This window comes from Liolophura sinensis, chromosome 7 (assembly GCF_032854445.1).
Source record: "Liolophura sinensis isolate JHLJ2023 chromosome 7, CUHK_Ljap_v2, whole genome shotgun sequence".
Lineage (NCBI taxonomy): Eukaryota > Metazoa > Mollusca > Polyplacophora > Chitonida > Chitonidae > Liolophura > Liolophura sinensis.
In genome coordinates this window covers 44,081,893-44,109,574 of record NC_088301.1, presented here as the reverse complement: position 1 = coordinate 44,109,574, position 27,682 = coordinate 44,081,893, and the positions used below count along the sequence as shown (strand labels likewise).

Sequence of the window (27,682 nt, the reverse complement as noted above, 5' to 3'; positions counted from 1 at the left end):
TTAACATTGTTGATTGCCTTGGTTCTGACAGGTCATTGGTTTGATATTGATGAAATTTTGAGAGCTTTTGTAACCCTCAATCCCCCTGGTTTGAAAACCAGCCTGAGCCTGGTTCTTGTATAAGTTTTGTATGTTAAGTGTAAATTTGTTGAATTTGCCAGCTTGCCTTTTTTTTTTTTTCAGAAGCATCTTACTGGGGATAAAAGAATTCTTAAATCACAGCATCGTGAAAAAGCAACCTTTCCTCTACACTCATTTGTAGAGTTATGTAATAGGTGTTTTTTGTGTGATTGGGAAAAGTCCAGTAAGCATTAACACACAATCACTGATCACTTTGGACATCACATTAATCTAGGCAATTATTATGGCAGTCTTGAAACCATATGCTTAGAAGTGAAATTTATATATGTAGATGTTATACAAGAAGTTTAATAAAGAACTTCACACTCGCCACTAACAATCACGTCAGCAAGATATAAGGGGAGATAACTTATAAACAAGACCAAAACATGCATATATTTGTAAATATAAATTAAAACCATGAATAGGTTCTTGTCTTTATTGGCATAGGCTACACCACAGTAAATAACAGTACGTCTGAATGTAACTGCAAACTGACAATACACCGAAAAACCATACAAAATAATAAGCAAAGTTTTATTAACCTGCACATGTATTTAAGACTTTATTCTTATATATGGAAAATACCAGAAAAAGCAGATTATTGAAGAGTTTGATGTTGAAGTACAAATGATGAGTAAAGTGATAACTACTGATAATCACAAAGATAAAAAAAGAAACACAGCAACAGCTTATAAGCTTTAACACACTGAAGATTCATGTTGCTGCAGAAATGCAAACCTGTTGGGGCAAACAGAAATTTAGACCTAAAAGACAAAAAAATAAAGACTAATATTGAATACTAATGAACTGCTTCTTTGAAGTGTAGCCCATACACGAATATTTTTTAACCCACACAGCCTGAAGTAATCAAAAACAAATTTCCACACACATTTTAAACCATTATCATTTTAACACAAGCTACTTTTTTCAAATTTAAGTTTTCATGCATTTCAACCTTGAAAATCTGTCTTACTTTATGCAGTCGAACAAGACATCACACATTTAAAAAAATAACTTACATATCGTCAAATAAAGTAGCAATGTTCTGTGAAAATTTTTATGCCTCAAAACTGAAAAGAGAACCTCCAAAACATTCCACAGTTTTCCACAAACATCCAACAAATAGCTCACTATTAGACAACATTTTGAAAACATGCTAGGCAACTCAGGACATCCCATGCTTCCAAAAATAACTTACACATTTATACACACTGACAATTCTCAGGCATTTCAGATGATAACTTAAAGGGTTGTCTGTATTTTTCCTTTCAAGTTAAGAGCGTAAGAAAATCTGAACACCATACTGGAGAGTGTCCATCTACAATCAAATAACACAGAGTCGCATTCTTCACACAGTGCAGGTAAAAGACAACATTTGTTTGACCCCAGTTGACAGCATTATGTAGAAAGAAATAGTTAGCCAACTATCATGAGGGACCCATCATCACTGCATGCACTGTGGACATTAGTATCTATACCCATAACCCATGTCCATGCTAGGAATTGTATAAGACGGTCCCTGATATAATAATGATAATTAATAATAATAACAACAACAATATCACTAACACTGAAAATTATTTCTAACAGATTATGTACACATCAACTTTATAAGAGCTGGGTACTAAATGAGAATATACAATGTAAACTGAATCACACTGCTGGGCCAGTTTGTATCACTTGTGCCACAATTTTACCACCCTTTCGGCAAAACACCCATCATGTTGGTTTCACATTCCAGGTTTGAACACGTCAAAGTGAGTCCACTTTGATGAGATGAAAAAAACAAAAATAGGGGGACATGGGAATGGTTCAATCCCAATTGTTCTTCTTGTGTCCGGTAAAGATTATAAATAATGTCAAGCTATCTGAAGTGGGCCACGACACACACACAGAAACCTTCCAGAAAGATCAGTCTATACTATGCACATGTTGGTCAGTTTGTTTCCATTTCGTCACTACTGCCCTCTGTCCCATTGGTACTACCGGCATCTGTGGGGGCACCTGCAGCAGCAGCTGCTGTTGGACGACTGATGGTGGGCGCGGCACTGGATCGGTCTCTCTTCTGGTACACCAACACGTATGCTGCTTTTGTCTGAAAAAGTCAAGGATAATTGGAGATCAAAACTACGATTCAGTTTAAATCTTTACAGTCTGTGATGACCATGACCACATACATACAAGCAATACCTGCCCATTAACTTTAAACCCCACACCACAGACACAGACACAGTTTCATGTTAATACACTCCATCATTTTGGAGGTGGAGAATGCAGGAAAACAAAGCAATGAAAAGGCAAACTAGAAAAAAGAAGCAATTTTGTGAAATATGAGAACACACGGTATGGAAGCAACAGCTGATGTTTACCATTCTTTGATACATTGTTGAATGCATAATCTATCCCTTTAATGTATGGAAGTTTTATCAAAGAGGAAAACCTACCACCACATTTTCTTCGGAGGAATGGGTAACTGTGGAATCATCGTAGTAATACCATTCTCCGTCATCCTTGTTCTTTCCATAGGCAGTGTCTACAGGCAGAAATACATTAAAGATGACATAAAGACACTTCAGGGCCAGGCACCACAAAAACTTTGATGATGACCAATCAGAATTATTCACGAGCAAATAAATTTCCACAATGTATTGATATTATTTCCACCAATGAATGAAGATACAGAGATGTGAGCATGACAATATCACTTGATACAGAGTTCTGGAAATGAGACATCATGAAACCATACAGCATAATTTTAATAACAAATCACATAAGATGACCTGGTCACAAATTTATAATGCAGGACAATCAGTAATAGTTTTATACAAAAGTCAAGGCATTACAAAAACTCACAGTGTCCTCCACCCATGCCACCATAGTGATTGGACACGGCAATTAAATCATAGATGGCTGGACTGTGCTCATGGTTCAGTATGTACTTCTTAAGAGAAAGGCCACTGGGGGGAAAAAAGAACAAAGCAGCATGTACGATTTATCTATTTATTTAATTGGTGTTTTACACTGAAGTCAAGAATATTTCACTTAAACGATGGTGACCAGCATTACAGTGGGAGAAAACTGGGCAGAGCCAGAGGGAAACAGACAACCATCCGCTGGTTGCTGACAAACCTTCCCACGTACAGCCGGAGAGGAAGCCAGCATGAGCTTGACTTGAACTCACAGTGACAGCTTTGGTGGGAGGCTCCTGGGTCATGGTGTACTAACCCCCTCAGCCATGGAGGCTCCCAGCATATGTGAACCAAACACAACATTAGTGCACAAAAACAATTAAAACCCCCATCATGGTGATATTTTAGCTTTTTATCAGCAATCATTAATTCAGTGATGTGTTCACTCAGGGAACAATATTAACAAGTCACTGACATAGCACATAATTTTCGCGTAGGTGTAACCCACTAGTTCAGTCAACTAGTAGGACACATTATCCAAGATACACAAATACTGTACATACAGGTCACTTTTTTCAATTCTCAATTACTACAAGTAACTGTTCAACATTTTCTGGAAAAGGAGAAACAAAATTATATCACAACAGTGTACTTACCGAGCAGGGAATTCCACGAGAGCATCAATTTTGTCCCTCCAGTACTTGTTGTAAGAGAATCTCTTCAAGTGAATCACCAGGATGTTCGGCAAAGACCAGATGTCAAATTTCTTTGTGGCCTGTTGGTGCTTCTTGCACTGAGGACAATACCTGGAAAATTCCAATGTAATTTTTTCACTTTTGGTGACTTTCTCCACTTTTGATACACATTATGCTGTCTTGTTTCTACAGGATGAGTATTTTGGTGTGACACATCAACCATGTTAAGGTTTGAAATGAGGACACTTTCGACTGTAGCCTGTGCTTCTACCACAAAACCAAACTAAAGGATATGGTCTTAAAGATCCTTTGGTTCAAATATCAAATGTGGTTGCCCCTTCACATGCGGTAATTATCTTTATTCATTTGATTAGTGTTTTATCCCATACTTAAAAATATTTCAATTATACAAGGACAGCCAACATTATGTTCTATTATCTCTTGTATCTACCTCCCTCTTAACTACTATATCAAAATACTGCAAGACACTTATCCAACATTCTAGCTGAATTCAACAGGTGTTCTACTAGATTAATTATATAGCATTTTTTAATGTATCCTCACCAAGGGTCATTTTCTCCAAGCTTTTCCTTAGTTGTGAAAAGTTTTAAGCAGTCATCCAGCTGTATCACTTGTTTCTTTTGGGGATTCTTCTGTTTAACGGACTCGTGCATCTCAAAATCCTGTAGCAATAGACACAAAATGCCTTAAAATCAACCTTAATTTTTATGACTTCTTCTGACTTCTTGATATAGAAATAATTTACTGAAAACCACCTCCATAAACGAACAATGGATTTCCTTGGATTGTACTAGTTAAATCTGCTTTCTTTATACAGTAACTGAAAAAGAAGGAATATGAACAAACCTCAGCTGATTTCTCACAGTAAAATTTCTCCTTGGCTCTGGTATGCCAATCAATGGCAATGTAAGAGCGGTCTGTGAAGAAAGACAAAAATATTACATTTCTGCATTAGGCCGAATATTTCATCTTTTCTATAGTAGATTTCATCATAAATACTTTCAGGATGAAGTGTATTTCGCAAATAAAGTTGTGCTCTTACAGTATCACACAGGAGTTTCTACTGCTACTGAAAAACTGGCCCAGCTACTGAACTTGCTTCCAAGAAATTTCAAAGAAAGGTTAAAAAAATTCCATACACAGTTATACTGCAAGGTTTTACCGGTTTACCGTTTCAAAGAAAGAAGCAAAATTTATACACCTTTGGTCAAAAAACAAAGCAGTGCTCTAAGTTTTCTTATTGGAGAATAGTGATCAACAATGGGTACATGTAAATCTTATAACTCACTAAACAGTGACATTTACCTATCTGAAAAACATTACCACATATAAATGCAGTTAAGCACCTGTGCTGGTATTGTCATCCACAAGCTACAAGATTGGCTTCTCTTTGTAGAAGGCTAGTGAAAGGATTTGGGTAGTACTACGTCTACAGTTTTCACTTTACAAGTAAAGACACAGACTACTTAATGGAGTGATGGGACTGGGGGGTGGGGGCTACAACAGATAAAGGTTGGTCAACAATACCAGAAACTTACTGGTCAGATTTAAGGGTTTATCATCATCCTGAAGACGGTGGAACTCGGCACTGCCATACGAGTTGATGACACTCAAAGTGAAAAGGCGATGTTTTGTGTCAACGCTTTCATCCTGCATCATTTTCTGCTCTCGTGTATTTGTGGATGAGGAGGCAGTTTGCATGGAAGAGGAGGAGCTAGCATCCAGTTGTTGAGTCTCTTCACTATCGTCATCACCATTAACCTCCATATCTGCTAAAGAAACAAGCCATAAAAAACACCCATAGAGGCTTATACTGTGGCAAGAGTACAATCATACAAATGACATCCATGAATACACTTGCAGTTTGACGTATGATATCGCTGATGCCCGCCACCAATGGCCTGAACAAGTTCAATTATTACAGTATATTAGAAAGAGTCTTGCCTTAGGCTATAATCCTGGCTTAACATTTGAAAGACTTTCTACCAACTGTCTTCCTTTCAAGAATGGTGGCATTCAACCTATGCTTATTTATAGCTGTTTACACGGTAGGTTCTTCACCTGCATGCAATTTTCAAACATAAAGGACAACCATAATGCTTCAGTCTATTTGATGACACCAAGTGGTCAATTTTCAAACTGTCTGTAGTATATATTTCGCTGTGATAGAATAAGCTACGCAGATGAATTTCTTTATCCTTGAAAAATGCTAATGTTACACCACTCAATGCATACGCCCCAAAAGAATGCTCGAGAAAAAAAGTGTCCCAAATCTCCAATATGCAGTTCTAGTAATAGAATAATTTATCTTTTTTATTATTTATTTCAATGATTTTATTGAATCAATGAATCAACTGAAAACAGGTGCTTAAGGATTTATGTATCTGAGATTGTTTATAACTCACCTCCATTCACCATGGCTTCCTGTTCCTCTGCCCACCATTCCTCTGATGGTTCTGGTGGTGTGACATAACGCCTGAAAACAAACAGTGTTATCCTGTCACTGGCAGCAACAATAACAAGTAAAACCTCATGTTGAATTAAAAATTGGGCTACAACACTCAAATTTATGTGAACAATGCAACTTTCATCATTCAAAATGATTTCTGGGTGTTCTGTCAATGTAAGAGATATAACTGGTGGCAAATTGTCAAGTTCTAAATGGTATCTTCCAGACTTTCTTGCAAAAGTGTGCATATCATATGCCCATTCACACAGGCAAAATTAAGCTACTTAACTTGCAAAATGGCTTTGAGCCAGTTTGACATCGCCTGTGTGAAAGCAAAGTGGGGGCACTTAATCTGGTTTATCTGCCCCAGCTAGCGAGGTCCCTTTAAGCCAGTTTCAGGGTTTCAGCGAGTTTATCTCTAACTATGTAGAGGTCAGGATGATGTAATTACTAAACCGATGTGAACGGGCAATTACCTGAACTGCTTAAAACCGGCATTTCCATACAGTATTTCTTTGTATGGTAATATAAAAACACACCACACTGATGCATCCCATTACTACTACGCAAAGTCTTCCTAGCAACAAAGCTTTTAATTCAAAAGGACAGGGGCTATTCAGAAATGGTTATAATCGTAAATAAAACATCCTATGAGTTTTTTTCCACGAACCCAGAAGCAAACTTGGTCAACCCACCTCATTTTGTTAAGTATAAGTGTGTAGAGTTTGTCATAGGTGCATTCTTTCCTTGGCACAGGAACAAGAAGTGGCTGTCCAAACAACGTACTCGGAGAGGTGTAGTGATTAGAGAAACCTCCCTTTTGCCTGCAAGATATGAAAGTAAACAAAATGACTAATAGCCTCTTCTGTTCACAAGAAGGAAGCCACCTGTAGAAATAGGATGTGAACTTTTCAAAAAAGTAAACTTTTCCTTCATCCTGAATCTAGAAGTTGAGAAGAGTTCATACAATGATGGCTTTCAATGATACCAAAATACCTGTACATCATTAACACAGAAAGATTTACACAGTAACATTACCAAAGACTTAATCTTACACATTAATAAGATACTTTGAACAAATATCCTTTTAAGATTTTTAAGATCAAAAGTTATATTTTTAGGGTTTCATACTCAAAAATATTTAACTTATACGAGTGGCCAGCATTATGGTGGGTGGAAAATAGGCAGAAACCAAAGGAAACACCTGATCATGCACAGGTTTCTGGCAGACCGTCTAACGTAAGACCCTAAAAAAAAATTAAGATCTACAATAGCAACGCAAAGAATAAAAATAATGTGAGCATTTACAAGAAGAGGTATAAAAAAGTCCCCTTACTTTCTTTCTTTCATGTAGACAGGTAAAATAAGTGTTTCTGGATCCTGATAGCTTGACACTGGAACTTCATAACTACAACATAATAGAGAACACCATGTGAACACAGGAGTACCCTTCAACCAAGGCTTGTCTGGGAAAAGGTATAAATCCTGAAACCAAAAATCCCAAACTGCATTACACCTTGGATTGTGTATCAGATTTTATAACACTATAAACACAGTCATTCATAAATTTGCATCTGGCCAGCTGTGGCTTTGAATCTGGAAGTGAGGAGGTCTCTATTTCAGATCCTTCTCAACAAAGACTGCACTAGGGATAATCAAGTTAATTAATACAGATGTTTAATACTAAAAGCTAATAATGAGACTAAATCATGTGAAGATGCAATAATCAAAACTATTTAGCTATGGTGTTGATCACAGTAGTCACTGCAATCTTTCACAGAAACCAACCAATTATGAATTTCGACCCGATGAAGTTGGCTAGAAGGTCAAATGAACTCATCGCAAACTGATCTGGTATAGAGGACAAAACAGACAGACCAAGTATAAGGTTACATTTAATTTGGCTTCTTACATGTAGCTTTTGAAATTAACTGTCAACAGTTAATCATGTTTTCAGGTAGCCGAGACCCATCAATGAATTCAAGTACAAAATTTCATGGAAATTGGCCCCTAGTTTTGGAGATGTTTTTCACCAGAATTTATAAGAAGATTACGTCATTTAGAGCAGAAAAATCAGTATTATATAGTCAGACAACAATCATTTCTGACTGGCATTATGTTCAACAAGAGGTTAAAAAAGTCCACAATTATTTTTTTCACCTACATTAAAACGTATAATATTTACTTGAACAGATGGATAAACAGACAGGCCTGATGATGACAATACCCTTTAGCAGCAGTTGGTCACAAGGTACAATCCATTAGGTCACACTACTCACATGAAAATGTCATCTCTGTCCATGATGTGGCTGAGTGGTTCATCCATACCAAACACCTTGTGGAATTTGTGGTTGTATACATCTGTAACCACCATCTGGAAAACAAAGAACACAAGTAGGTCGTGAGCTGTGAACTGATTAAATGTACTGATAAAAATGTAGCTAAAAAACAAACACGCTAGGAGTCAAACTTAGGCTGGGTATACAATAAATTTATCTGTTTTTAAAACAGATACATGTACATCTAACATATAGACTTTTTGGAGGCCTTTTTAACAGAATTTACAGTTTTGGTATATGTGTGTGTTGTTCTCAATCAGAAGTTGTCAGAGATCAGATGCTGTACGAGACACTGTTGTTCAAGAAAACACCACTTCCTGTGTTTTGGAAGTTAAATGGGTGCATTAAGTTAACAAAAATCAAATAATAAGTCATTCAGAGAATACCAATAGCTCGTCTGATTGAGCAGTTTGTAAAACTGCATAATGTTCAAGTCATGTGATACATTCAAATACTGACCTCTAAACCAAAAAAACATAGAATCATTGACACTGTCATACACACTCTGAAATTACCCTCAAATTATACAGTGCTAAGATCTTGCCATTAAATCAACAAGAAAGACCAAAATTATTATACTGTCACAGCTATAACTGTTTATGGTATGCATGAGGCTTGCAGAGCAGTGACGTCAGATGCTACGGGGTTGATTGTGATGGTAAAGGACACCGTTGGGAGTTAGTGCACAACTTTAACACAGAGGTCTTTAATATGCCAATTGCAAACTACATTTGGCAATCCATTTACTATGGGAGGAAACTGCAACCTGTGAATAACTGAGAAAATGTTGAGCTATGAGGTAAAAGATTTTCTTGATCTTTAATCGCAACTGATGATTGGATATCTGGGTGCCTTGGGTGTCCATTGCAACCCTATGACTGGCCAAAAACTTTTACCAACCTGGACAGCATCTGATCCCCCTCCTTACTTTGTAAGGCGAGCTAAAAATGGATTAAGGTTATGACATAGTTTACAAGTGAACCAAAAACTTTTTACCTTTTCTGGAGAGATTCCTGTCTGCTTGGAAAGGGCTGCACACAGGTCAGCTATGTTACCCAATTTGGGAACGGTTAACTTATACTGAAACAGAAAATGTAGAGATAAGCAAACATGAAAAAGCCCCATTCCAATTCTCACCACCATTCACCGTTCCTAACTAGATACAAGTAAACAATAATTCTGCTTGGATTCATAATATGAAGTGACAAGCTTATTTCTGACGGCTGTGGCTCAACATCCTTGTTTTTCAATTTACTGGTCTGATTAAGGTTTTTATAGTAATGTTCTGCATAACATTTTCCATTATGAAAGTATTCCTAATGTATATAAAATCTGTCACATCAAAACAAGTTCTCATGGTGGTACACCAGTCCTAATACTGATATGTTTGGTGCTGCTTCACTGGCACACCATGACTGACAATTGATACCCCAGCCCGTACACATCAATGTAATGACCAATGCTTTGCCTAACCCCATAAGTTGAATCTCAATCCAGGAAAAAACATGGACAAATCCACCCATTTTCATTCTTAAGACAAGCTCGATGTCTCCCACTTGGTTTGAAATTTGGCACAACCTTTATTATCTTCAACCTAATTAACAAAGACACTCTACTGTTTCTAAATGAAATGAAACTGCATAGTAACCTATAAATTTATAGCTTAAGCTTATCCTAAAGTTGTCTACAAATCTTTTTGATTTTTTAATAAGGTAAATCTGATATTTTAATTCAAATTTATTCTACGAATACATGTTCAGTGGATTTAAATATACGAAAATGTACAAGTTAGTACCTTTCAATGGCTATTTTTATTTATCATCAAAAAGTCTATGAAATTTCACCTATTTTCAAACAGCTTATTTACAGCAGATTTACGTAAATATACTCATTGTATCAAAGGGTTAACCTTAAAAGGTGGCATCAGCTCGTACTACAGAGTACCTTTCCACCTTTTTCAAATCGTATTAAGTTCATGTATGTATGCTTGGGGTTTAACGTCCATAGATTAATGACACATTCTCCCTTTAATACTGGATCTTAATCAATGCAATATGTATACAGATATGCATACCATATGACATGCATTAAGTCAACCTCAACTGTGAAATGTATCTATCAAATTATTCCAAATTCTCAATGTTTGACTCAGGTGCAGTGGCAAATCAAGTGGTTAATCTGTCCCTGTTTGAGATATAAATGATTTACAGGCAATAAACCAGCTGCAACCATAGTAATTGTAGTCCACACTAACAAATTATTTCGAGACACAACACAATCACCTACCTGTATTGTTTTGCTCATGGGATCCAAAGGAACAAGAAACACTTCCAGTGGGCGTTCTTTTTTAATAGGTAATGGTAAAGACAGATAACAAAAGGGGTCAAAGGTCACTGACACTTTAGCACACTCTGGACACACAAGTGTTGATTTTAAAAGTCCGTGGAATGTATCCACAATAACAGAATCGTTCCTTTTCTGGTAATTTTCCCAGGCCTCATTAGCAACCTCCTGAAACAAAATGACGGTATTTGTCAGATGACACATTTTCAACAATGAAACTGATTCCAACCCACGAATGCTTAAAATGAATAAATATAACTTTGTTTGTGATGTACAAAAAAGCTGTTTATGATTTACATACATGACTTAATTCAGTTGAAATAGTTTAATGTCAACAGATATAAGAAATTACTAATGAACAAAACAATATTGCAAAGTGATGGCATACCTACCCTGTAAAGATAATGATGCAATCTTTAGTTAAAATCCTATCTGGTTCACCTGATTTCCAAAGTTCTTCTTTCTAAAAACAAGGCACACTTATACAAAAATGAACTTTTTGATATACGTACCTTATCTTGTCGGCCATTTGCGTCTTTTTGTTCTATATAAGGTTTTTTATGGATTCTGTTGAGGTCCTCATGAAGGCCATCCAGAAGGAATGCCATCAACTCCTGGGAGTCTTGCTGCTGGTAGCCTGAGAACTGAGGTGCAAATTTACCCACAGCAACCTACATCAGAAAATCAAGGTAGGAATAAGGTAGAGGAAGAAATAGCATGCATGTTGTACTATTAGCTTACCATGAATGGTTGAGGTGGATAAACAAAGACATACATGGTCAATAATTACACTGATAACTGTATTAAAGACCGACAATCGGAACTACTATTAATTTCCCACCCACCATCTAAATAACAACCACAACAACTATTTTATTTTTCCGAATATTTTTAAAGTTATAAACTATGTCAGGAATTCAGTAATTAATGGTATTTAATGTTCACACCGAATGAACGATGGAATATCCCCATCTTGTTACTGTGCTCTACCTGTGTGCAAACCCTGATCTCAATATCTGCAGTACCTTTTATACCACCTTAAACATTTTGTTTAACATTGTTCTCCATGTTATCACATGCTGAAGGTATGACATCAGCTAAGCCTGTACTTTGTACAGGTGAGGTAAAAACTAATATGCTCTAGGTTTTATGGTGGACAAGAGTGTAAACTGATATCCACTTGGTGGCACTAAGCAAATTTTACCTTGAAGTTTCTTGGCACTGTGTAGCTGTAATTCCCTGACCAAATTTGTCGCACAAGGTCTGCATATGATCGTGCTATTTCTCCTTTCATACCTAGAGGGTTGTCCTCATTGAGTTCATTTTTCCACCGGTCTTCAACCATGTATTGGGTCAAATTACCTACATTACTTAAACACTGTAAGAAAACAAGATACAAGATATAATTTAAAGACATATCTTTAGTAAGAATCACAACCCTACCAAATAGAAGCATACATGTGAATTGCAGCTGATGACCATATAAGGAATATTCCAACAATCATAAATTAAGTCACAACACAAAGCCTTTTAATTAGAAATTACTTGATAAAGGCAAGTAACAACAATGTATGTTAATTACTCTTGTAAGTTATTAAAATGCCTGTACATATAAAATTACCAGATTATATCCACACTAAAAACAGAACTTACCTGAATGGCAGAATTCATAAAACACGTGTTTCCTAAATTAGCGAGGCCACAGAGACCGGGTGCAGAATTCCCTCGCCCTGGGTCGTAGCTTCCTCCGTAAAAGCTGCTGTTGTAACTACTGCCATATGAGGACCCAGACTCATAAGAACCAGAGTTATAATTTGACCTGAAAAGAAAAGGTAAATCAAGTCAGAATTTGATATTGCTATTGTACAAAGATGTCAATGTCAGCGCCAACATTGCCCTTTAAATCATTCTAAAAACAAATTAGCACAACCAGTTATATTCCATCTGCAGTCCTAATCTGTCCATGTATCCAAGATTATTTGTATCAATTGTAGATTCTGATCATTTGATTTATTTATTAGTTCTGTATGCCTTACCCAAGAATATTTTTCATTTATACTATGGCGACCAGTATTATGGTGGGAGGAAACCTGACAGAATGCAGGGGAAACCCATGACTATTCACAGGTTTTTTGGCATATTTTTCCAAGACCTGAGAGAAAGTCAGCTAGGTTTGAAAGTACATTGACTGTACTGGTGAGAGGTCTTGAGTCAATATGATGCACTAGCATGCTAACCACTAGGTCACGCTGAACATTTGTAATAAATGTCACTTAACGCATACCTAAAACAACATCTTAAAAACACATCACAGACTCACTACTCCGCATAATAACCAAATCAGACTATGGTAGCAACTTCAAGGCATTACCTAGTGCTACTCCGGTCTATACTTGATGTCCCGGAGTTGTAGGAGTTTGTGCTGAAAGCAACATAAAAGAAACAAATGAACAGATCGGCAAATTATTAAAGTGTACAGCAAAGAGCGCATTTACGTGACAATTTTGAATAATAAATATCTGACAAAGAACACAAATGAAATCCCAAAACACTCACAAAGCTTAGCTAAAAAAATACATCATTATATATACTAACAAATCTATTTTTCAAACTGATTCAGAAAAGTAATAAGATGTTACCTTTTAGCCTGTCTAGGCCATGTACCATCTTCATTCTTCGGTTCAATGACAATTACCTACAATGCATGGTATAAGTGCAGCTTACTAAATGGCAACATTATTTCTATCATGATATTCAATAATAAAACCATGGTCACAGCCGCTTTATCCAAAGCATTTCTGAATCTGTCTTACTACAATGAACTGTCTTCTCACTTAGTTCAAACTGAGTTGGAAAGACAGGTTATATTGAAGTCCTGTGTAATTTCTGTATGCTGTCACATCTTACAAAATGGTTACAAATTAATCACAACTGATCTCTCCATCTCAAGCACCTGCTAGACTACTGTATACTTGAAGCTTATGCTACAATCATTCAATTCTTACCTGTCCCTGGTAGAGTCCTGCATCCTGTAACGTGTTATCTGGTTTACTCAGGTGTTCATAGGTATTACTCATGTAACGGTTCCACAGCCGCACCTCTTTTTCATTCGGAATTTCAAACAATTTTCTCATGGCTTTTTCTAAATCATCTATTTGAATGGAAAAAATTTTTTTTTCAGCGTGAGCAGGTGGAAATGATCTACAGACAACGGAAATCTTAAAGCAAATTCAGACCTTCAGACAAGTTATGAATGTTTTAGTATTTCTACATATAAATCAAATTAGAACACATCATCAATCAAATTTTTATTACACTTTAAAATAAATTAAAAATAAAATTTCTCCTGAATATACATGTGTTTTACATTCATATATATAGCAAGATTTATCATTAACAATCTTATGAGGTAGTAATTTAACTATGACCTATGTGCAGGAGGCTGAGGGTAAACAATAAATAGAAGGAACTCTCATAGTTAGTGCCTAAATGTATCAAAATCGAAGGTTATATATTTTAACTGAGGTACATCATTACCATTCGAGACAGCTAGCCACCAAACTTGGAAAGTGAACAGACTTGTTTTCTATTTTCTTTGTTTTTTTAATTTAATTCATTATAAACTCTTCATATTAATGATTACACTTGTCCAATACAACACTGCACCACAAGTGTTCATTGCTCATGTCTCTTTCTTTTCTCTAACTCCCATTGTTCATGTTTAAAACAAGTCTACATTCGCAATAGGCCGGCTACGTCTTGTATTCATGACCTTTGCTAAATGAATGGCCCATGTTAAGAGATAGGATTGACAGTGACTTAAACAAGCTCCTTGTAATGGTGAAGAGTTAACCAATTTTTCTTATGTCCTGCGGAGGCAGCTGAGTAAATCCAAGGGGAATAAGCCGTCATGTTTTGAGTGATATATAAACTGTTCACATTACTGAGGATTATTTGTGGCCAGTCAAAAATAAACAGCTACAATTGCATTTGCTTTTCAAAAATTAACAGAAAAATGTAACAAAACCATCACCATGTATTTATTCTAATTAACCTTTGCAGTTCACCTTTAAGCTTCTTGACTCTTTGGTATATCATTTGTATGAATAATTGCTTAGGATATTTGCATGGCATAGAACTGGTTCTACAGTAAATACAAATGTATACTCTGGTGCATTTGTATCATACAGGTATTTCTGAATATTAAAAAAGCATATAAAAACTATGTAGTTTATATGTAACAAGTCACCACTCATGACTGATGATAACCTTGTTATTTCTTACAGCTATAACAACAATAGGGCAGAGTCAAATGTGCAGCACAACTTGCATCTCTGTTAATTTTGCTGATATTACATAAGTTGCAAATCTGGAAAAGTAAATTTGACATTTATTTTGAACAGTATGTCGTACCACATTTAATGTGACCACTTGTGAACTGGGCTACTTACTGGGCTTCCAAACCCATGTCATACCTTGTCCATGCAGCTTCTTGCCACATGCATTTTTGAGTTTTTCAAGTGTGCTGCTCTTTGCTTAATAAACATCTAGCAACATTCTCTTCAGAACTGCAATTTAACTGATAAATTTAGTGTCTGTAAAATATGTGCAATAACCAGTTTTTAGTGTTTGGAGAGTTGAGGGGTTTATGTATGATACCAAGTCACTCAATCTCTTCATGGTCTTAAAGTAAGCTCTAAGTCAATAATATAATATCACTGCTATTAACATTTTACAATCTTTTAGCTTGAACATGGGCTAAAACAAAGAGCATGAGCACTTGTAAGCTTAAAAAGTGAATTACAAAGAGTAACTTCAGATTAATGAAAAGCAAAGGGTAATGCACTAAACACAAAGTACACAAGAGGTATGATAATAGCGAATGTATTAAATGTAAGCCGAGCCAAGCCAAACTGTAACAAGAATAAAAGAAATTTGAAAAGTTTTATTCCCATGGTACCTATTGATGCTGCCCTACTAAAGTGCTGGGTGACCATTGTATCCAAGTCAGAGACCTGGCAAAGGCTAAACTCCCATGGGTAAACTTCAATCTTTAGCTGCTTGTAGTACATTCCATCCTCTATCGCCTGTCTACACACAGCCTCCTGCAATCAGGTGAACATGCATCACTGGCTAGCAATACATATACGCTAAAGTTTGCAAATCCTAACAATCAAAATGGAAGGCTAGGTGACGAAAGTTTTATACAAGTGAAAGTGTTCAGAACAGTCACGTTGACTCAGCATGTTGGTTGTTTAATTTTGATGACATTTGAAACCATTATAAAGAACAGACAATTTGAGTACGTTTTCAAACTTTTTAGCACTTGGATTTTGCTGCTTGCAGTAAAGGATGCTAAACTCAAATAAGTATGAACTTTCGTCATCACAACCTCACATTTTAATACACGCTACGGCAACCTTCCAGGCAACATGCATGCTACAGAAGCAGATGTCAAATCCTACACTGGAAGCAAATGTATACCTATAGTAGAGGAGCGACTAAATTCTTTGGTGGTCAATTTCTCCAGATCAGAGTTCTGGCAGAGTTTCAGGTCCATCAGGTAGACCTCCACTTTACAATGTTTCACAAACATTCCCTGTTCTATCACACTACGGGAAATCGGCTCCTAAAATGACAAAGATTATCACCAAACTGAAGCTATGATAAATGGGACTGATCACATATATGATGTAAATTTACACGTATTATCCATCTTTACAGTGTTCTCATTTGTTATCAAAAGTCATTTGTTAACAAAATCGACATACATACGGATAGTCGATTTGTTTATGAAGATCGATGATGATTTGGTAACAATGTCAAATTTTCATAGTTGAGTCTTGGTAACAATGATTAATAGACTTGGTAATAATACGAAATTTTCATAGCTGACTAAGACTTGGTAAAAATTGACTATCAGACATTGTAATATTGTTAAATTTTCATAGGTCAATATAATCAATGGTTAACAGACTTTGCACCCTGAAATGTTCACTGAACACCACTTGTCTTGCACCCATAGGCTACAAAAGTCTGGCTCCATTAGTTTTTGGTTCAAAGCACTCTGGTTTCCTTCGCTCATAAATCTCACTTGAAGCAAATAATTTTTAATTATTGTGTTAACCAAATCAAATCAAAAAATAACACTGACATATTAAAACTGTACCTGTTTGTCAACCATCCCATACCAAGAAACAAGCTTGTTCCATGCCTCAGTTGGCACCAGGACATAGTCCAGCTCATCAATCAGGTGCTCCTTCAGCTGACACCCCTCATCTAAAATTTTAAAAACATGTATATTTGAGTTTCGTTTCTTCTTGAGCTTCCAAATGGACCATTGACAACTGCATTATAGTGAACTGTAAGTGTGACAAGTGTGAGCTATTACGACAGCTAGAATTAAAGATATTATACTCTCATATCTGAAAACAAATTCTATTAGTCTTTTCACTGATGTCATACACTTTCCAAACTTGAAGGTAATCACTACACTCTTAACTTGCAAAGTGGTATTACATCAATGAGAAATCTCAGAATTACTGCCTGGAAAAAAAATTTAAAGAGCCAACCCAGTTTCTAGTGAAACTATGAATTATTAGAACTGTACAAGCCTTTAAGAGCAAAACTGACGCATGCTTCAGTAAGCTTTATGACTTACAAGACCATTAACTGAACTGTCCCTAAAAGCAAAATCTTCGGTAGTTCCTGTACAATTAGCTTGGTGTGACATGAAAATATTCCTCACATTACATTCAACGCTCAGGCAAACAAACATAATGGCCTCATCTAAAGGCAATTTTGCTATAACAACATCTAGCATTTCAGACTGAGAGTATAACAGTAATATACCATGACATGATAATCTGAGGTTAAAAAGATGTCAGGGGTGGTTGATGTGACATAACATCAGTCAAAAGTGAAAGCAACACAAGTTTTATTTGCACACAATCCTCCAGAACTTGCAAAAGATGCACTCATCCCACGCTCATATTGGTTACAATTAAGGTAAACAATCTGGATTGTCTCTCCTCATATCATTTATGTAAAACACAAGGCTCTGGTAATGAGGAAGCTCTTTAAAGTCTAGAAGCAAAGGAGACCACAGTTGCCACTCTGTGTCACACAAATCTCTGAAGACGAATCCTATCCTTCCTCATTGACATCATACCACTTTCCACTTTGGAAGGCACGCGATGATTTCTGCAACCTTTTCGCAAGTAGGGTTCAGTGAAACTTACGAAGAAGTTGGGACTGAATTTACTTTTTGGGGGTAATCCTGTTTCCCTAAGACACACACCGCACACTGCAGGAGGCCTGGCATGTATAACCTCTCATGCTGAGAGACCCTATACAACAACAACACCTGTCAGTCAGCCAGGAGAGCGGTGTGTACGTGACTATACTTTGAAGTAAATGACAAACACTTATACTCTTTATATTATTTAAAAAGAAGTATCACGTCCAAAACTATTACAGACAACAGGTGGTTGCTGTGTTCATATCTCAATATAACAGTAATCGTATTCTCATGCCTGCATCTGTATGTGGGAGTACAAGATGGCTGTCGGTGGCTGGCCAGCAAGACATTTTTGTGTTGATCATCCAAAATTCACACTAGCATATATCTGAAGTTCTGGACATTTATTCCTTGTTCACACAGCGTGAATATACAACAGCGGTGACATATCACTGAACGGTCATCAAGATGAGTGAGTTAGTGCTTGGGGTTTAATGTCGTACTCAACAATTTTTCAGTCATATGACAGCGAGCCAGCAAGATGAATAAATACATGTAGTATATGATTCACCTAACCAAAACAGTGCCTCCGAAGGTATAGACAACAGGCTAAACTGAAACTCAAGTGGTGTAATTCACTTCCGATTATGAACGAATATAAATAAATTATTCAACACCAACACTGTTATAGAGTTGTCAGACCATACTGTACCGTTTATAGTTACAGTTAAATGTGAGGTTGATGTCACATTACATGTTATGCTGAGCTGATAATACCTAACTACGTATTAACTCAAACTAAGAATTTTAACGAAACTTGCCAGCACTGTAGCCCTAAATTCAAGGGTGTCAAACAGTCAATCCTTGTCGTCATGTAATCCTCAACAACAAGAGAATGGTGTGGTGATGGGTGATCTTTAGCAGGATATATATGGGTCGTTAACTCACTGTGAACAGTCGCGCGTCTGTTGATAGTGCTAGGACTTCTGTAACTCCGCGAGGGGAGAGCGACTTGCTGGGCAGAAGGCGGGAGAATGGAATCAGGAAAAAGTCTAAACTGGGATCGCAATAAATGTGTTATTTGCATGTCAATTGAGAGTTTCACTAGTATAAATCATAGTTCAACATGGGGATATCTAACTCAAACCCATAATTAAAAGTTGTAATCATCATATAAATTTTTGAACTCCTGGTCGTCTAGTCTAAATTTGTAGGGACATTTCACAATCAATCTTTTTTCCAAGGGGCAGGTCAATGAAAATAAGTTCATCTGATTGCTCAATGTTGAATTCTGTAAGCTGTCAGTTACCTGTAAGACAATTTGGCACAGGGTCTGTGAGTTCCAGAAAATGTGATGAGGAATGGTGATAGGCTTTCAGCAATATTTAAAACTGTTGCAATATGAAGCTATTAATGGGCATCCAGTGTCACAAAAGCGAACACTTTATTAAATCTGTGTGCACTGAGTTTATGATCGCCATTTTAAAAAATCTTCAAACCATAATGCTGGTCGCTGTCGTATGAGTGAAATATTCTGGAGTGCTGCATAAAATACCACAAATATGTTTGATATACATCTGTGAAAAAATTCTCTTGTCTTTCGGTACACACACATGACCTTGAAACAGAAGCCATTTGAGACCTGCCACACCACTGGTCATCTTGTCAGTCACGGGTAATGAAATCATATGTTTTTAGTATGACCGTCGATTCCACGCGTTCAGATTCAGTAATGAGAGGAAGCTGTTGCAATGAGATCTCAAGCAACAAATAAAGTCAATTATTGTATTTCTTGGAGGGGTTAGCAAGTTTACTACTGCTAGACAGACGTTGGAATAGACAGACTGACCTAGATTTACGGATTTGGAATCCTTGATTGAGGTGCTCAATATCATCCAACAGCTGTTATCATACTTAACTACCGATTGATTTACGGCACATCATGGTGGGAATTTTCGGGAATTTCATCAATTTGTGTACTTAATTGGATAGCTGTGCAGTTTTTAAGTTTAGTCATACCGCTTTGCATGACACCAGTTAGATTTATACAAGCCTCTGCCGCAAGTCTATAACCCTACGGCATTGCCCTTGCCCACACCACCCATCGCGTGGTCTGCTGCTAAGTGATAAGTGGTATGAAAACAAATTAGTCACCCTACTCGCGGCATGGGCTTCTATGTTCGTATGTGTTGGGAAAATGTAGAGTTGTGACGTCACGCAGCAAGCTGAACCGGTCACGGCTCCTTGTGAAAAGGTTGTGGAAATATGATATCTGGACAATATGTCGGATGGAGCAAATCCCTACATCCAGCACCGCAACAAAAATGTTTCAGTCAAAGAATAGAAGACAGATGGCATACACATGGTAATAAAAATACAACCGCACAGCTTTTTTGGGGAAGTACATGTTGCAACACAAATAAGCTTTTTGTTGATAATAAATATACCTTTTGTTTACAAGCATTAATGTGAGAAATATATCATACTAGACTTAAATCATTTTATTTATTTGTATAATGTTAACTCTTGAATAAAACGCTCATTTACATATGATGAAAATCAGGTTAATGGGTGGTAGAATCCAGCCAAAGCTCGGATGAAACCATTAATAATTTTGTGCCTTTACTAACTACTAATGTTTGAACTTGTAACATCACTGAATCAAAACTCAGCTTTGATTCTCTTTTCATACTCCAGAATTTTCTTACAATTGATATCCATCTTATGTTACATGTATAAGTAGTTAAATCTAATGCTTTTCATATCAATAATTCTGAAAGGTATTCAATGTATTTATTCATTTATCACATATGTATCACATCCCTCAAGACAACAGGAAATTTAAGAACCATTTAACAAAGGCAAGAAAAAGGAAGGCACCTTACTACCGCCTTATTCTGGCTATATGCTTTTTCTGTGTCTAATTTCCGCTAACACATATTTGATATGTATTAAATACTCACCAGCAGTGTAGTTTTATGCCAAGACTAGTGGAGAATGTCTCTATACATCAGCTGATCTGCTATTTTTCTTTTTTAGCAGAGAACACTAACCAATAGTTATTCAGTTAATATCTGCCCCCCTCCCCCCCCCCCCCCCCCACACCCCATGTGACAGTTCACCTGATACCAACCATGCCAGATACTCCGCAATGTGATAATGGTTCTGCTTTTGTCTACCACAAAAACTTAAGTATTACTGCTGAACATTTGTCTCAGAAAAACACATACCCTTGTTTCATCATTGGTATTACATCATAAATGTTACTGTGGTACTAACAAATACTGATACATAAAAGAAATATACAACTCTCCTGACAATATGTCATGCCAAATGGTTAAATGTATTTTGTAAGTTGTCAAGATTGTGATAACTGTAATTTCTAATGTGGCTTACCTTGAAATAAATTGGAGTTATCAATAGGCCCTGGATTGTAGGTTTCTTCTCCAACATTATGCAAATCCCATGAGTCATATCCAACATACTTCTTCCACTGCTTGAACCAACGTGTGTCAATTAAGTACCTATAAAAATAGAATTGATTACCTGTGTAAAGTTGAAATGTGTATATACAAAGGTGATAATGGTGTTATTTCACATGATGTTAGATTTGTTACCAACATTATGATATTTCACACCCAAATGCCATGAAATAAAAAAAAAAGAAACATACTCTTTCATTTATTTATTTATTTATTTGATTGGTGTTTTACGCCGTACTCAAGAATATTTCACTTATACGACGGCGGCCAGCATTATGGTGGGTGGAAACCGGGCACAGCCCGGGGGAAACCCACGACCATCCGCAAGTTGCTGAAAGACCTTCCCACTTACGGCCGGAGAGGAAGCCAGCATGAGCTGGACTTGAACTCACAGCGTCCGCATTGGTGAGAGGCTCCTGGGTCATTACGCTGCGCTAGCGCACTAACCGACTGAGCCACGGAGGCCCCTGTTTCATGACATTCCAATCTGATCTCAGAGAGATGATGTCATGATACAAGTTCACACGACTTTAACCATCTCACTTCACATGGCATGGCGCCATGTCGTACAACGTCACACTATATACAAGTCTTTGTCACAATTCTGGGAAAATTCTAAGCTTCTGACTGGTCAATCCTCAGAGGATATTATATAAAGTTACTGCATTTGCCGAACAGGCAAGAAATACAGCCTCAAGTGTTATATTTTTTCTGTATACCGAAGGAGGCAGGTTCTGGTTGATGTCTTACCAGTGTCAATGTCTTTCCTTGCCTTCACTTTCAACAGAATTTTAATTATTCAGCAGCTAACAACAACAACATGTGGAAAAACTTCTCGGAATATCATTCTGAAACCCTTGCAAACTGAATTGAAAATTACTATGTAGCAGTTCACATAAGGCAAGTTTTTCCTCTCAGCTCTCTCCATATCCCAGGCCATGTCTTGTGCTCTTCTTATATAAAACAGGACGTCTGTTTCAGCTGCACAGCGTCCGTCTCGAAAATGAATATTTTCACGCCTTTCAGGCATGTGAAAATATTACTTTTTTTAAACGAAATATCAAGTGGTATACCCACTCAACAGATTGGTATAACTGTAACCTATAGTGTTCATGTAACCCTACAGCTAAAAAAATTGCTCACCTAGTTCAATTACATAAAATTATGATATTGTCAATACATACATATGTACAAATGTAAATGCTATTTCAGACTGATCCCACTTTATTATTACAATGATGATATTTCAAACTCACGTCAAGACATCAAAACAGAACATTTTGTTTCATGACATTACAATCTGAGCTTAGTATTATGAAGTCCCAACACCTGATTAGTAAACTTGCGCCTTTCTAGGCAACGCACAATTAACATATCACCTTGAAAAATCACACATAAATCTGTGCATGTCTACCGGTAAATTCACTTAATACATTCAGATACACAAAATCCCATCCTCAAATATAAATACATGAAATAAATAGAATATTATAAAGTAATGTTTCAATTTCAAATAATGTAGATTTTTTTCTTGTGATGTGTTCCACATTTCAATTAAATATTTAAAGTGTTCAAATGAACTATACAATGAATGTATACACCTGGTATAAGTTTGTTATAGTTCAACTTGAAACAAAGTCCATAAACATGGAGTACAATGTTTTCCTGCACACTGTAAACACCAGAAGATATATGTAGGTCGGGGATAATCCTGAACACTGCCAGCCTCATTAATTATATGATAAACCTATAGAAGGGAAATTATAATCATGACTATATTGTGATAATAACTGTGTACATTGCACTGTCACAACACTTGAGATTACCCAGTACTATTTCATCATCCTAAGTTACCATTACAAATCTTTTATTTACATTAAAATTTCACAATAATCTGATCCTTAGAAAAAGCATTTAGTTTACCACTGAGAAGTGTTTTAAAAACATTACTGCATGCATAATTCACATGGATTATATAAATATGTACAAGTCTGAAGCTCAGAGGTTTTTGCACACCACCAGTTAAACATTTGAGCGTATTATTAAATGAATTCAGGTCAAAACATTGGTCAAAAAACTCCAAAGACTCCTTTCTATTCCCTAGTACAAACATAAGTATCAATGTGGGTTAATTAGATTGTAACCAGTTCTATGACAAGGTTTGAAAAATTGTATCCACATGGTGAATCATGAGTACAGGACAGCAATGAGCTGAATAGCAGATACAGAAATATCCATGGAAAATAACTGATGTACACAAGCTGGCTTAAGATAAACTGTTTCATTTTCCAAAAAAGGAAAAGTCTAATAATGTGATAAACTAAGGGAGAAAAAAACAAAACAAAAAGTGGGGGGGAGGGGTAATGAAAAAAAAATCTCTGCTTCACAATTTAAGTTAATCATGTTTTTTAATCCACAGTTGTTACAGCGTCTGCTGTCTTTCAGCATACACAATGGTGACTTCCTTTCACTATCTCGGTCTCACAAAACCTGTTTGCATGTGCGCAACACTAGCCATGTAAGCACATAGAAATCCAGTTTCATTCTGGTTGGGGGACATTATTTGTCTATAAATAGCCACCCAACCATCCCCAACACCTTGCACGAACAATGAACTCTCACTTCAGGATGTGTCATAAACATAAAAGATAAGCCAGTGGAAAATGCAGTTCCTTCATTCCTTGAATGATACTTTACTACTGTAACCTATTAAGATGCAATATTTTAGCATAATATTCAGAAAAATGAATTTAAGGGAAACTTGTACAGCTGATTAATGTGGGATGTGACCTTACTGCAAGAATTTCCTGTTTCTTAAAATCACTGCCCGCTAAATAATTTAATGTTGTGACATTATTACACTGATATCTAAAAAGATGTAATATTTGTTATTTCTAAAATGATGCTTTAACCCACCCACAATCCACAGCTGAAACTTTACTACCCTAAGAATTCGACACATAAACTGTGATATTTATTTATTTGTTCACTTATTTATTTGATAGGACGGCGGCGAGCATATGGTGGGAGGAAACGGGGCAAAGCCAGAAGGAAACCCATGACCATCTGCAGGCTGCTGGAAGGCCTTCCCACCTACGGCTGGAGGAAGCCAGGATGACCTCGGCTTGATCTCACAATGATCGCAATGGTGAGATGCTCCTGGATCACTGCTCCACAGTGGTGTGCTAAACCCCACGGCCACAGAGGCCCCCCATGACATATTTAATCATATCAAACAGTCACCAATAAAGCTTCAATGTAAACTGATGCCCTAAAAACTTAAAATAAGCTTCTTACCTTAATGTTAAAAATAAATTAACTATTTCTCACAACCAAAATTTCTTCACATTTTAGAGCCATAACCAATAATGACCAGAGTAGTTATCTCATTTGGATGCCATATGGGTCATTAAACAATCTTAATCTTATTGCATTCTTTAAGATTTTAAATAATTACAAAATTCAAGATAGTGGTACACAGATCACTCCAGTCAAGCTTAATACGAACTAAGAATAAATTTGACTGATCATTTCTAATATTTTGACAATCATTTTGGGTAAGACAAACAATTCCGATACCTAAATTTCTACAACAAAAAGTTGAAAAACACTCCATCCTTTCATAAGTACACAAACAAATGATTAAGAAACCTTACTTAATGTAAATAGTCATTTAATGGTCATTTAATAGTGTATGTTTCTGTTGGGAAAACAAATAAAAGACGTAAAATGGAATTTCTTGCACAACTTTTGAGTGTCTGACAGCTGCAAGTGCCAATGCATCAATTTTTATGTCCGTGTACAGAATATTTATCACTTCTTTTGATGTCAGAATCCCACATACTTAATTCCTCTATTCTGATATACAATGTACATACTTGTAATAGGCTTTAACATGAACAAGACATTCTTGAACTATTATGTGCAGGCCTTGTTGCTTGTATGTTTGCATTTTGTGCAATCTTTAGGCAATGCCTATTTTTTTCTTCAATGCAATACTAGTTCCTGTTATATAAAATGAAATTCATACCGATGAACCACTGTGAACAGTTTTAATCCAATGAAAAGATATTCCAATATATTTATTCTTTGTGTTTATTTATGAAATATACAGACTACTGTTTATTAAATTATTAACTGATAAACACTGAAGGTCCTTCATAAAGCAGTATAAACTAGTAAATACTTTTATAAATAATAAACACCAATTTTAGGAAAAACAAACTCAAAATGAATTTTCAATTATTCACATTTATCTATGTATATATTATGCATACAAACAGCATGCTTTATGAATGATTTATAGAATAAACCCTTTTCAAGACTAAAACTAAGATAAAGGATAAATGGTCAGAAAAAGGACACTGGGACACCTTGTAAGTCTGTCAGTCTATTTCCAGAGACAAGTTAAATGACACTGTTTGTCACCATTCAGAATTAACCTAGATATTTTGTCACACAATAAAACGCTTGACATTAATAGCATAATCTACTTTTCTTTCCTGTCTTAACTTGCGCATGATTTCCTTTCCTTTTGGATATCGTAGCTATGGTATATGGTATTAGTCTTGGCTTTCACTCTTGTAAAGTATTGATAGCCTGGATTAGAGGAGAAGAAAACTTAAAACAATGACACTATAAGCTGAAAAGATCACATTTTTTTCTGTCTGGTGGTGCCTACTGCATAATTTTGTGATTTTTCCTCACCATACATGTAAAACCTGAAATTGGCAAAGCTGGTATAAATCGCTGAGTCAATTGCGTCCTCCATCTGTAACACCCTGTAATTTATGCTGCGGGTGTGTTACCTCTCAGTCAATTAGAGTCGTTAAAACTGCCGGCTTGTTCGTGTAAACTCAGAACCTACATCCAACATTCCGGTTTCCAGATCGTAAAGGGGAAAACGAACTGTACTCTTTGCTACCTTGTGGGAAGAAGAGTCTTACCGGAAATGTACTTCGGCTGTTTGCGGCGGCTATTCTCCTCCTAACAAGACTAGTTCTTAGGCAAAATGGAGTCGCCCACAGCGGATTTTGGCCCGCCTTTATTTATAATTTATTAACTTGAGGTACATATCAGAATTTTTTTTATGGCATGCACCTGCGAGGAAATGCATGCTCTTTCAATGGTACTTGATATTTAAGTTTTCTTCTCCTTTAATACATTGCTGGTGCATGCAAAGCACTTAAAAGGATGTTTTGAATGGAAAATCTCGATCCAAATTTTCGGGTTTGAGCTTACAGCTGATACTGTAATAACCCTGGTGGAATTTTGTAGTTTTTATGGTCAGAGCTTCTGACAAAGTAACTTCTTACTAGAACTCAGCATGCCGTTAGGCTTATTACAATACTTGCTGTAAGTTCTAAGTTTAGACTAGGATATACAGTTTGCGCCAGAAAAAATCATCAAAAATATAGAGGAATGTGAAATCTATTTACCATAGCTTGTTCTTCTTTACAGTGGTCGATCCAGTGGTAAACAACCGATTACTGCTGTCACGTCCATACAACATAGGCCTACCTTATTCCATTATGAAGTACAAAGTTACACTGGGATTACAGAATGGCCCTACTAAAATTGGAACAACATTGGCTGTTACAAAACAGGTTTTCAGACACACACATACAATGGTAATTAGCATTTAAAAGTTAAACCCAACTAAATTTCCTAAAAAACTAACTATACTAAACTCTAAAGTACAGTGACATAGCAAATAACACGATGTGATGTTCGTCTGTCTATTTTGAGAGGTATGAAAGTAACAAGTCAAATCCTGATGAGGTCATTCATTTCAATCTCAGAATATTATGGCCTGTCGTATTAAACTAGCGACGTTCCAACACAAAAATCAAACGTGTTACCTTTATGTTGAACTAAGACTTACCATGTATCTCCTTTTTTCAGTGGTATTTTAATCAAATTTCCAATTTCTGTCTTCTGTGTTTCGCTATCGGGAGGTCCTCCTTCCGCCATTTTCGGTAGAGTATCTAGAAAATGCTGCGTCTGTGTTCGATGTAACAGAGACTTTGATTGGCTCCATGCATTTGACCTTTTCCCAGGGTGTGTCAAAAGGTCATTCGG

The 27,682-nt window shown here is 36.4% G+C and overlaps 1 protein-coding gene across 3 annotated transcripts; it reads right to left on the bottom strand.

Annotated features, from left to right (window-relative positions):
• Window positions 1–516: 516 nt before the first annotated feature.
• Window positions 517–27,576, bottom strand: LOC135471829 (ubiquitin carboxyl-terminal hydrolase 15-like). 3 transcript variants are annotated; one of them, XM_064751207.1, is made up of 23 exons: window positions 27,486–27,576; window positions 21,516–21,643; window positions 17,049–17,158; window positions 16,364–16,508; window positions 13,885–14,030; window positions 13,519–13,574; window positions 13,251–13,301; window positions 12,533–12,698; window positions 12,084–12,257; window positions 11,392–11,550; window positions 10,823–11,047; window positions 9,533–9,616; window positions 8,477–8,571; window positions 7,534–7,605; window positions 6,893–7,021; window positions 6,154–6,224; window positions 5,287–5,520; window positions 4,595–4,665; window positions 4,292–4,410; window positions 3,689–3,838; window positions 2,977–3,080; window positions 2,568–2,656; window positions 517–2,218 (listed from the first exon to the last, which is right to left on the bottom strand). In XM_064751207.1, the coding sequence occupies exons 1-23, from the start codon at window positions 27,572–27,574 to the stop codon at window positions 2,060–2,062; spliced, it is 2,826 nt and encodes a 941-aa protein (XP_064607277.1). In that variant the 5' UTR covers window positions 27,575–27,576; the 3' UTR covers window positions 517–2,059. The 3 variants fall into 3 exon arrangements, with proteins under 3 accessions (XP_064607277.1, XP_064607279.1, XP_064607278.1); XM_064751209.1 differs by having other exon boundaries at window positions 5,287–5,517; XM_064751208.1 differs by lacking the exon at window positions 16,364–16,508 and adding an exon at window positions 15,840–15,984.
• Window positions 27,577–27,682: the final 106 nt, after the last annotated feature.